This window comes from Littorina saxatilis, linkage group LG3, assembly GCF_037325665.1.
Source record: "Littorina saxatilis isolate snail1 linkage group LG3, US_GU_Lsax_2.0, whole genome shotgun sequence".
In the NCBI taxonomy this organism is placed as follows: domain Eukaryota; kingdom Metazoa; phylum Mollusca; class Gastropoda; order Littorinimorpha; family Littorinidae; genus Littorina; species Littorina saxatilis.
In genome coordinates this window covers 38938082-38950518 of record NC_090247.1, presented here as the reverse complement: position 1 = coordinate 38950518, position 12437 = coordinate 38938082, and the positions used below count along the sequence as shown (strand labels likewise).

Here is a 12437-nt window from a genome sequence, read left to right as displayed (position 1 = left end):
AAATTAAAAATATACTTTAATGTATTTTGTACTGATAAATGTTTGTTGTTTGCACCCATAGGAATGACCAATCAAATCTGCGAAGTCCCAGTTCGACCAATCAAATTTCTTATCTTCCTGGAACACTTGCAAACGCGGCACGCTTGGTTCGCATTCGGCATGCACGAGCTCCGTGACGAAGGCAATCGAAACATTTTACGCTTCGAAATCTTGTGAACTTGAAAGCTTCAAAGGTGAGAAAAGAAAGCCACGTCGCATTTACTTTTGATACGTTACGTTCTGTTTCCGAGCTTTTTCATTCTATTGCGATTCGTTTTCTCCTGAAATCAGACGGTTTTAGTGCTATGATGTTTTACGCTCGTGTTCTATTTTGAAACAGGACATCTACACGAAGTTCCACAGTGCCATTGTGTCGGATCCTAACCAAGCCTGACGTTCAAAAACAGACATCTTGCACCACGTTCCACTAAGCTCTCAACGATGCCTCTCCTCCAAGATGACCGCCTCAAGACTTACAAGAACAAAGGCAGAGATGCTGATGTAAGCAATGGCAGCACTGTCTCTTCACATCTCTCTCTCTCTCTCTCTCTCCCTCTCTCCCTCTCTCTCACACACAGATGCACACCGGGTTTGTAATAGTAGTTTGGGGACCGACATTGTCGCTTAGGCCTTGCTTAAGTTCTATTCTGTGGTTGCATACTGTTAGTGTTATACTTTTATTTCTTCATTCCTCAAAATCAACAAATCTTTTTAATAGTAATTTTGTTATCTTGCCCAGGAGATATTTTAGAACTGTTAGTATTAGAAATTTTTTAATGTAATCTTGAAGTTGTGAAAGGGGATGGGGTCTTGTCAATGTTAGTTGTTCGGCTCTAGATTTTGTTTAAGTTATTTAACTGAGACTGAGAGGGTCTGACTCTGAGCGATTTTTAAGTGTCACGTGGAATGCTGGTTGTCAAAAGTACATGCTTCAGCCATGCAGACGAAAGGGACAAAGCCTCATATACCAATTCTGGATGACTCCATTGGATAAAAAGCTCCTTTATAATATATCAATATTTTCTCAGTTGTATAGAATATCATTAATAACTAAATACGGTAAATAACGGACATTAACACACATTAAGAATGGTATTGCACCGTTTTACAAACAAAATATTAACCCCTGAATTGGAAGTTATATTTGAAGCTGATTTTTCAAAAGGTTTGTTTTGTTTTTCCCAAAACAGCAAATATTGAGATACTAGATTTGTGAATTACAGCGACGATTTATTGGCTTTGTGATTTCTTTTGCGAGTTAATACTGATAGCGTGGAATTCTGTTGAGTAACAACAGCAGTCTTCAGGTCAATTAGTCCTAAAATTCACGTTGTTGAGATGCAGCTTTTAGTTTGCACCTTTTATTTGCAGGAAATGCGGAGAAGGAGGAATGAGACTTCCGTTGAGCTGAGAAAGGCAAAGAAAGAAGAGAGTCTTCTGAAAAGGAGGAATGTAGTGTTGTCCGACACTGAAGAAGATGCCCCTACAAGTCCTGTTCAAGACCTCAGCAAGGTAATGCTCAAGGAGTCGATGGTGGCAATGTTTCTTTGAAGTAATAATTTAATTCCTAAGGTGCTACAGTTTCTTTCAAAAGAAAAAGAAGAAAAAAACCTGAATGTGGTATTTCAGGAGTTATGAAGTGAATATATTGTCGTAGAACTTGGTTATTTGGTGACCTAATAATACCCTTTGTCCACTTTCAGAATACTTTGCTCATTCAAAACATTGTGGCTGGCATCCAAAGTGAAGACCCCAAGACACAGTATGAAGCTACACAGACTTGTCGCAAGATGCTCTCCAGAGAACGCAACCCTCCAATAGATGATGTCATTACAGCTGGTGTGATCCCCAGACTGGTCTTCTTTTTGCAAAATGCACAAAGGTGTGTACAGGGCTGCTTGGCCTTCCTTTCCCTCTTTATGTGCATTTGTTTTTAACGGACTGTTCTGCTACTGCTATTTTCCACACTGCTGCTTTTGTATTATGAATTAAGATTTTTGACTTAAATTTAGTTTAATTTCTTTCAATGTTGGTGGTCCTGCTGGACTGGAGATAAATGATACTCATTTACAGCTTATTTTCTCTCTGTCCCACTTTGGACTGGTCCCGCGTCTGGAGGATAAGTTGTAACTTGTAGTTTGGAGGTAACTCCAGCCATAAGCACAAAATTTAATGTACTCGCTATGTTTATTGCAACGTAAAGAGTATTTTATCATATTGATCAGGCTAGGTATGTGAATTTGTAGTCACTTGTATTTTTTGTGAAATTTTCAGTAATGAGCATCAATTTGAGGCTGCATGGGCACTGACAAACATCGCATCAGGCACTAGCAACCAGACCAAGGCTGTTGTGAAGGCCGGGGCCGTGCCGCATTTTATTCAGCTTCTTAGCTCCAAAGACTTGGCTGTCAGCGAACAGGCTGTGTGGGCTCTCGGAAACATTGCTGGTAAGGCGTGAAGATTGAATGTTTTTGTCTTTCAGTTGTTGGGGGGAGGGGGGGGGGCATATTGAGTAGCACATCTGTTTCTGCGTTACCATCTATGCTTATATATATCTGACTGTAGTTTGCCTGTGTTCTTCATGATGATCACTACAGACAAGCATATGTCTGATCTCTTTGATGTCAGCAACTCTTGTCTGAAAGATTGCACTCTTAAAGTTGAAGGATAAAAAGGAGCTATATAAATTACCTAAGCAGGGTTGATTTGAAAGCAGATATTTGTGACAGGGAGACTTCTGCTTCACCCTTCACAGCAGGCTCGGCTGTTGAGAGCGCAAGCTATTTATATCTCGACAATTCATAAACGTTGCTCACACCTGCTTAATCTCAAAATTTTAACTCGCCAACCGGGCGAGTAACTCAAAGAAAGTCACTAGTCCGGCAGAAATTTCGCTGGCCTGAACATATCACAGTTGATCTTCAGTGTTTGTATGTATGGCTTTAAAACTCTATATTACAACCAAAAAGGTCGCATTTGACCAGAATTTTCATTGGCCAGCCGGGCGAGTTGCCAGGCGGTTTCTACTAGCCCGGCGGAATTTTTACTCGCCCCTGGTGACCGGGCGGATGGTTTAGCCATTCCTGCACCTGTGCATCGTAGAGTTATGTTTGTGATAGGGTCTGGTTGCTGCAGTCTTGTATGGGGCTAAGAAATTAGCTCTACAATTCTTAATCCTGTTAGACTGGGTTTTGCCTCCAAAGGTCATTGTTGTTCCAACACTCTGCTACATAGGCATCAATTTATATTCAATTGTTTTATACGTTTGCGTTGTCTTTCAGGTGATGGTCCTGCCCTCAGAGATTATGTGACTGAAACTGGCATCTTGCAGCCCCTGCTGCAGCTGGCATCATCCGATGTCCCTGTGAGTATTTTAGTCACACTCGGCTTTAACACTCTGACTGACCCATGCATTGGGTTTGTCATTTTCCAGGCATTTGTATACATATTGTATGATGAATTATCTGATTTCTGTAACATTTGTCGCCCCTTTTGCACATGCCATGAGTGGCCAGTCATCATCAACCGTGGTTTGTGTTATTGTTTGTGTGCGATTTCTTTGCATTAATTTCTATATTATGTAGGCATTATTTCCATGTTGGATATGTGTGAACATCATTAAATTGATTTTTGTCTCACATTGGTTCTTGTTGGTTTTGGCTAGGCTGGCTTCATGCGCAATGTGACATGGACCATCTCCAACCTGTGTCGCAACAAGGACCCTCCCCCGAAGTTTGAGGTGGTTAGCAGTTGCCTGCCCACTCTGCGTTCTCTTCTCAACCACAATGATCGTGAAGTGCTGGCTGACACCTGTTGGGCGCTCTCTTACCTCACGGACGGCACCAACGAAAAAATTCAGGCTGTGATCGATTCAGGTTGGTGTTACAGTGGAGTGTTTCAAGTTTGTTGCTGCCAGTTTTTGATTTGTGTAGCATTGGGAAGGAAGTAGCAAGTCTCGTACGATTATTTCGTATTTGCTGTTACGGTGGTGGGTTCTTAAAAAAAAAAGGAAAATATTATGTCTTAAAAAGGAGGGTGTCTTAAAAAGGGCAGTGTTGTTGCCAGGCCTCGGTCTTCGGTCTCTGACGCATTCCTTTCTGATTTGACGCATTGGACCTAGCCTTGTCCGGTCGATGGACCGATAGTTTTTACGTTTTGGTGGTCAACTGACCGATACATATTCGTACAAGGCGGACAAGGTCTGCAATGAATGGGAGTTGCAAAGTCGGAAAACAAACCCCGATCGAAATGCTCATGTTCGCTACGACTACGAGTGAAAATGCACTCGGTACCGAGTCTGAGTTTGTCATTGACACTCGAGGCTGCGTTTACGGAAATACCCGATCCAGCCGGTGTACCTATTTACCGAAAACGGCGCAAACCGCGGAAAGTTCATCAATATAATACTACGGCATGGTAATGCGAAGATCAGGCATGATCCCTACATTCGCACACCGGGCACTGTATTGGAAAGGGTAGGCCAGGAATGTCAGGCTCTTTCTCCTCGCAAAGTTTATGAAAAATTAAAACTAGGAAGCAACATCAAAGCAATGCCAAAGGACTTGAAACAGGTTCAGAATAAGGATAGGGAAAAACGCGAATAGCCTGAAAATGTTGCCCAATAAAAGTTGCAACAAAGTTGTAAAAAAAAAAAAATTTAAGTTTATATATTACATTTAATGTGTACTGCCAAAAATCAGCAAATGAGCGCCATACACTAATTTCTGTGAGAATCTGATAATAGTGTTAACATTGTTCAATGGCTTTATTGTCATTTTTGCGTAAAAAGATAGATTTAACTCCGGACTGAAGTTATTTTGCATTGCATGTATCAAAGGGTACAATTTGGACCTATTGGGTTTTTATATTTAGTCAAGTTTTGACTAAATATTTTAACATCGAGGGGGAATCGAAACGAGGGTATGGTGTATGTGCGTCTGTCTGTCTGTGTGTGTGTGTAGAGCGATTCAGACTAAACTACTGGACCGATCTTTATGAAATTTGACATGAGAGTTCCTGGGTATGAAATCCCCGAACGTTTTTTTCATTTTTTTGATAAATGTCTTTGATGACGTCATATCCGGCTTTTCGTGAAAGTTGAGGCGGCACTGTCACGCCCTCATTTTTCAACCAAATTGGTTGAAATTTTCGTCAAGTACTCTTCGACGAAGCCCGGGGTTCGGTATTGCATTTCAGCTTGGTGGCTTAAAAATTAATTAATGACTTTGGTCATTAAAAATCTGAAAATTGTAAAAAAAAATAAAAATTTATAAAACGATCCAAATTTACGTTTATCTTATTCTCCATCACTTGCCGATTCCAAAAACATATAAATATGTTATATTCGGATTAAAAACAAGCTCTGAAAATTAAATATATAAAAATTATTATCAAATTTTTTTCCCCGAAATCAATTTAAAAACACTTTCATCTTATTCCTTGTCGGTTCCTGATTCCAAAAATATATAGATATGATATGTTTGGATTAAAAACACGCTCAGAAAGTTAAAACGAAGAGAGGTACAGAAAAGCGTGCTATCCTTCTCAGCGCAACGAATACCCCGCTCTTCTTGTCCATTCCACGTGCACTGCCTTTGCCACGGGCGGTGGAGTGACGATGCTACGAGTATACGGTCTTGCTGCGTTGCGTTGCGTTCAGTTTCATTCTGTGAGTTCGACAGCTACTTGACTAAATATTGTATTTTCGCCTTACGCGACTTGTTTTTAGTCAGGACATTTGGACTTATTGGTGTTTTTTTAGGGAGGTCCAAATGACCTATTGTCTTCTTAGGCTGGGAACAACACTGAAAGGGGCTAAATGTACAAAGGTTATGAACAGAAAAAAGGGTCCTGTTTACTGTTTCATTACTTTGCTAGCCTAGCGTCTTTGCAGCAATTGTTGGCATTTGCTAGGTAAATGTTTGTATCTGCAGTGATGACAAATTTTCCCCTGCATATCGAAAAATGATGATAACCTTTGCATTCATCAAGCCAATTTTGACTGAGCAGACACTGGGTAGCTCCTTTTTGACTCACATGCGAAGCAAAAGTGAGTCTATGTACTCACCCGAGTCGTCCGGACGTCCGTCCGTCCGGAAAACTTTAACGTTGGATATTTCTTGGACACTATTCAGTCTATCAGTACCAAATTTGGCAAGATGGTGTATGATGACAAGGCCCCAAAAAATATACATAGCATCTTGACCTTGCTTCAAGGTCAAGGTCGCAGGGGCCATAAATGTTGTCTAAAAAAACAGCTATTTTTCACATTTTTCACATTTTCTCTGAAGTTTTTGAGATTCAATACCTCACCTATATATGATATATAGGGCAAAGTAAGCCCCATCTTTTGATACCAGTTTGGTTTACCTTGCTTCAAGGTCAAGGTCACAGGAGCTCTTCAAAGTTGGATTGTATACATATTTTGAAGTGACCTTGACCCTGAACTATGGAACTTAAAAATTATGTGGGGCACATGTTATGCTTTCATCATGAGACACATTTGGTCACATATGATCAAGGTCACTTTGACCCTTATGAAATGTGACCAAAATAAGGTAGTGAACCACTAAAAGTGACCATATGCATATCTCATGGTAGAAAGAGCCAATAAGCACCATTGTACTTCCTATGTCTTGAATTAACAGCTTTGTGTTGCATGACCTTGGATGACCTTGACCTTGGGTCAAGGTCACATGTATTTTGGTAGGGAAAATGTGTAAAGCAGTTCTTAGTGTATGTCATTGCTAGGTTTAGTTATTTGACCTTGACCCTGAAGGTCAAGGTCATGTAAAGGTCAAGATCAAGCATGTGAGTCGTATGGGCTTTGCCCTTCTTGTCATCAATTGTTGCTAGACATGGGTAGTGTTAAACGCTGTGTAAGGAGCAGAACATATTGCTGAGTACACTAATACAACAGTACTTTTTGGTTTTCTTATTCTGTGGTCGTGGGTTACCTACTGTCCAATAACTTATGATATGACTTTGTGACTTCTTTTTGATCTGTGGTTCAGACTTTCATACTTCTATTTTTGGGATGCTTTATGCGTTGCATGCCAGTGTTTTTATTTTTAAATGAGGCAGCATGCTAAATGTCTGCATGACTTCTCTACAGGTGTAGCGCCACGCCTGGTTGAGCTGCTGGGTAGCAATGAGCCTTCCGTGCTGACCCCGGCCCTGAGGGCCATCGGCAACATCGTGACGGGCGACGACACACAGACACAGACGGTGCTGGACACAGGCCTGATGCAAGTGTTCCCCTGCCTGCTGACCCACCCCAAGTCCAGCCTGCAGAAGGAGGCGGCGTGGACCATCTCGAACATCACTGCTGGAAACAGAACGCAGATCCAGGCTGTGGTGGATGCTGGCCTGGTGCCTTACCTGGTCGATCTCATGTGCAGGGTGAGCTGATTTTTCTCATTTGTTTATCAGGTGTCTGTGAATTCAGTGGAAGATGACCTGTGATTTTTGACAAAAACTGAAGATGCTTGTTCTTAAATTTTAATTTTTTTAAGATAGGGCAAAAACAAAAACAAAATCTGTTTATGGTAACATGGGCCAAAAAAAATAGGGTCCGTAGGTCGGGATTTTTTTATTTTTTTTTTATATTTTTTTTTCTCCAAAAAAAGTTATTTGCCAAAAAAGACTTTTTCTTCCTTCCCCAAATGCCAAAAAAAAGAATAGGGTCGGTCGGGATACCGTAAACAGACTATTTTTTGTTGTTGGCCTAGTTGTAAAAAGAACAAGTTTGAACCATGGTAGAGTTGCAATAGTACTGGTGGCCCTGAAGCATTTTCTAATGGGTTTTCTTAGCCACATGTCCCAATACAAAAACTGTGCTTAAAGGCACAGTAAGCCTCCCGTAAACCATCACAGAGCTCTCCGAGCGTCTACATACAGTACAAGCATACTTCCATTTAAACGCTCACCGAACGGGAACATCCTGGCTGCTGTCGAGCGTGAGAAATTTTCAAAGAATTTGTTTTCGTGGACTTGGCCCTGAAGAACAATGACGCCTCGTTTTGGTGCTGGACGGCTGTTATGAATATCCCGGAAATCGCGCCCGGACAGTAAGCCTCCCGTAAACCATCACAGATACTGTCAGGCTTTTACACACAGTACAAACACCCTTCCATTTGAACGCTCACCAAACGGGAACATCCTAGGTGCCCTACGTAAAGAGCGAGCAATTTTTAAAGAATTAATTTTGCAGATTGTCTCGAACACTTTTTGGACCCATCCTGAACTCAGGTCAAAAATGAGTTACTTCCCTTAAACTGGCGACAGCCGTGGATCGATGATTATCAGAATGTTTTTGTACCGTGGTGCGTTTTTGCGCTAGACCTAACTTTTAAAATCTAGCTCGTTACACAAACATTCTTTAATCATAAAAGAATTCTTTTTTCATCAAGACAAGATCAGTGCAATTCGAAGTTGTGAAAGTTTGAAAAAAGAAAAGCCCGGAAGCAGGGTCACGCAATGGTCTTAGCAGACGACGGTTTATCAGTCAGTGGATATCGCCGTTCCTCTCAACAGTCAAAAGCCATCGCTAGAGTTCTTGTGAACCACAGCCGTTTGTTTCGTGCATAAAAACGTGCTATTGTAAATAAGCTCACATCGAGTCGCATTTAAATAAGGCTAACTGACGACTACATTGTGAAAAAGGGAAACTGGATCACACGGGTTCACAATGGCTCAGGGGTAAGATAAACCACGCAAAAATAAATTCTTTGAAAATTGTTCGCTCTTTACGGAGGGCAGCTAGGATGTTCTCAATCGGTGAGTGTTTAAATGAAAGGGTGTTTGTACTGTGTGTAAAAGCCTGACCGTATCTGTGATGGTTTACGGGAGGCTTACTGTGCCTTTAACTAAGCTCTGAGAAGTTTACCACAGTGCTTAATTGAATTTGCACAGCAGAGAAGTAGTGTGAAAGACTGTCGGTCATGTAGCAGTGGAAGCTACCTTCTGTGGTTTGACGACCTAGTTTGCTGAAAGATATCACAGTTGACACCCTCTTAAAATGCTACTCACTTTTCCAGGGAGATTTCAAGAGTCAGAAGGAAGCAGTTTGGGCCATCACCAACCTGACGTCGGGTGGCAGTGTGCAGCAGGTGGGCTACTGCCTGGAGCACAACTGTCTGGCGCCGCTCTGTGCGCTGCTCAGCGCTAAGGACGCCAAGATTGTGCTGGTCATTCTCGACGCTCTCTCCAACATCTTGGCTGTAAGTACACCTTTTCACTCTGTTTTGTGTTCAATACGTGCTAGATATAAGAAAAACTTTACGGGAAGGGTCAGCATTTTAAACCCATTTTCCCCAATAGCATGGAAAGTAACTCCAACTTCAAAGTTGAAAATACTGTAGCAAAGTAACTACTGGAAGCCAGTAGCAATGTGAACAGATATGTGTCATAGGTATCGAGAGGTTGCGTGTTTGACTCTGGGTCAGGCCACTATTTTCTCCCCCCTTTCCTAACCTAGGTGGTGGGTTCAAGTGCTAGTCTTTCGGATGAGACGAAAAACCGAGGTCCCTTCGTGCGCACTATATTGGGTGTGCACGTTAAAGATACCACGATTGACAAAAGGGTCTTTCCTGGCAAAATTGTATAGGCATAGATAAAAATGTCCATCAAAATACCCGTGTGACTTGGAATAAAGGCCGTGAAAAGTAAAGTTTCGCCTAACAGGCTTGAGGTTTGCTGGTCGATGTGAATGCGTTATATACTGTCTGTAAAAAATTCCATTTCACACGGCAGAAATTAGTATGTAAAGCGCGGAGAGCACAGTTAATTGTGGTTCGCGCTATATAAGCTCACCTAAATAAAATAGCGGGTGCGTATGGGAGCTCGAGCAGGCTGTATTGGGCACTCTGGTGGGATATGGATTAGAAGTTCTTAAATTTACCCATCTTAGCCAATATACACCATTTTCAAATCCCGCAGTGGGGCACTGCGGTTATGAAATTAAAGGCCCCTCCTGTTTTTGGAACCGCAGGAGCTTTCTAGTTTGCTGTTAGGTAGATTTTTGGTTCCTCTTTTCTGTCATGCTCTCTTTTTCTTCATGAATTCTTTTCCTTTTTCTGCCTTCTTGCTCATTCACCTGTATTTTTTCCAAAAATCTTTTCTCTTGCCGCTTGTCTCGCGATTCATGTATAGTTTAATCTGTTAGTGTTCTGATGTAAGTCCAGCAGTAGATAGGTTAAGCCTATTTTAACATACTGGAAACTGGTAATCTTCCAGTAGGTATTAATTTAGTTTTACTAAAGCCTGCTGGGACACAAGTAATGGATTAGTGCATTTGTAAACAGGAATCGCTTGACAAGTGGCCCCCTTCATCCCCCCTTCCTCGTCCTGATATGGCTCTGCGTAGTCGGCTGGACGTTAAGCAACAAATAAACAAACAAACAAACCATTTTCAAAGAACCACAAATAATTCCTGTACCAGGTTGCATCGTTTTGCAACACTTTCAAAAGTTTACAAAGGAGCATGCTTTTTTGCTGTTTTTCAATACTTTCATGATATTGCTCTTTGTCTAACAGATGGCCAGGAGCCAGGGACAGCTGGATGCCCTGTGCCAGCACCTAGAAGAAATGGGGACTGTGGACAAAATTGAGCAGCTCCAGGAGCACGAGAATCAGCAGGTCTACAATGTCGCCCAGAAGATCATCGATGATTTCTTTGGTGCTGAGGTGAGTATCCCAAAGCAATGTTATTTTTCTAGCATCATTTTCAAAGCTCCAAAGATTGTTTTTGAGACAGTTTCAAGTATTATTATTACTAATTTATGGAGTGCAGGTTCTTGAATAATTTCATCTCTTGACAATGTCTGATTTGTGAAGAGCAATATGCTGAAATTTCATCAATTGGCACAACTTAGTACTTACTGTAAGATAATCATGATATTTCTATTTTTTTCTCCACATTGTGTTGGTTACTGTGACTGAAAATACAACCGTTTTTTTGGTTACTGTGACTGAAAATACAACCGTTTTTTCCCTTCGTCTTCATTGTTTTCCAGAGGGGGGGACTGCATTATGTATGATGCAGCCAGACTTTATTGAGCCTTGCTTGTGTGTAAGGAAGAATAGCCGACACATCAAGCCTAACCTGAGCTCGTTCGATGTTTATTTACTCAATCCTTGTTCCAATTTCAGGATGAAGTCGGTGAAATGGTTCCCACTGTTAGTGAGAACAACACCTTCCAGTTCAACGAGCCACAGAACATCCCATCAGGTGGTTTTGAGTTTTGAGCTGCTTCTCCTGCCACAGTGCCGACTCGTGCTCATGGACCACTGGACTCATCATCCCTTCATGCTCAAGAGCTGGGACTTCACATCGAGCTCAAGGAGGGATGAACTCAATCTGTGATTTGGTGCTTGCCACTTTTTGTTGTACAGGAACCTTTTTTGATTGTCACAAGTGTTTACTTTGGGACCTTTCACAGCATTCACATTGATTTACATTCTGCTGGTCACAGACACATTGCTCACACATTTCATACAGAATTATACGATGTCACTGAATTTTGTCTCCTAATTTTCCTTGTCTTCTCTTCTCCATTTAATCTAATTTTTACTTCTTTACTTTCTATGCTGATTTGCATTTCCATTTCTGCTCCTGAGAAGTAGGTTCAAACTACAGGAATTTGTGCACACGTTTCCTGATTGTTTTGAAAATGTCTTATGAGTCGTTTTATGTCTTGGAATATTGAATAAACTTGTTCAATGGTTACTTTGTATCTTTTTCCTTGTTTCAATGGACATCAAACGAATAATTTCTTGGACAAGAGGTATGACAGTGAATGATTAATGATACACACACCAACAACAAAAGCAAACGTGTAAAGCGCAAAACTTTTAATTCTGGATCAATTCTACATTCATTTTTGAAAAACATGTACCAACCACTAATTCATTTCTAAGTTTCTTTAGATGTACATGTGTGATGTCAATGGTACTTAGATGCAGTTGGCACTAAGGAAACTTCAAAATAACGATTAACTTTATCCCAATAGCTGTTATCAGGGCCAGGTCTGTATTTGACCCATTTCCCAAAGCAAACAAAACGTGTACAAAGCGTGCAAGTTATTCATGCAAAAAATAATCTCATTGGTAATGGTAAAATAAACCATTGCAAACAAAATTCATGAAAGAAAAAAAATTGATCATGCGTATTTGTGCACAAATTTCTACACTAAGTCTGAGCAAGATCTTGCAGATTCTCATGAGTTGTGCTTTTGCTTTATATGTTCAAAGGAACATGCATACCTGAGCACAAAGAAAAGGCAAAAGTCGAATTATTAGTTCCATATGTAGGCTGGAATGGTAAGGCCAAATTCCATAAACAATCAAGTTTCTTGCGCAGATATCGTACATAGTGGTGGGTAGTGAAGAAGTCATGA

At 41.0% G+C, this 12437-nt stretch overlaps 1 protein-coding gene across 1 annotated transcript; it reads left to right on the top strand.

Annotated features, from left to right (window-relative positions):
* The first annotated feature begins 107 nt into the window (after window positions 1-107).
* Window positions 108-11767, top strand: LOC138962325 (importin subunit alpha-1-like). The gene is made up of 11 exons (XM_070334099.1): window positions 108-233; window positions 380-540; window positions 1411-1551; window positions 1743-1921; window positions 2314-2486; window positions 3321-3403; window positions 3704-3914; window positions 7154-7440; window positions 9078-9260; window positions 10576-10725; window positions 11191-11767. The coding sequence occupies exons 2-11, from the start codon at window positions 481-483 to the stop codon at window positions 11284-11286; spliced, it is 1563 nt and encodes a 520-aa protein (XP_070190200.1). The 5' UTR covers window positions 108-233; window positions 380-480; the 3' UTR covers window positions 11287-11767.
* Window positions 11768-12437: the final 670 nt, after the last annotated feature.

Bases quoted from the DNA above. Each gene is read 5' to 3' on its own strand.
- LOC138962325 (XM_070334099.1), top strand. From the start codon at position 481: ATGCCTCTCCTCCAAGATGACCGCCTCAAGACTTACAAGAACAAAGGC. The intron at 1,552-1,742 runs GTAATGCTCAAG...GTCCACTTTCAG, and splicing joins CTGTTCAAGACCTCAGCAAG to AATACTTTGCTCATTCAAAA. The intron at 3,915-7,153 runs GTTGGTGTTACA...ACTTCTCTACAG, and splicing joins TCAGGCTGTGATCGATTCAG to GTGTAGCGCCACGCCTGGTT.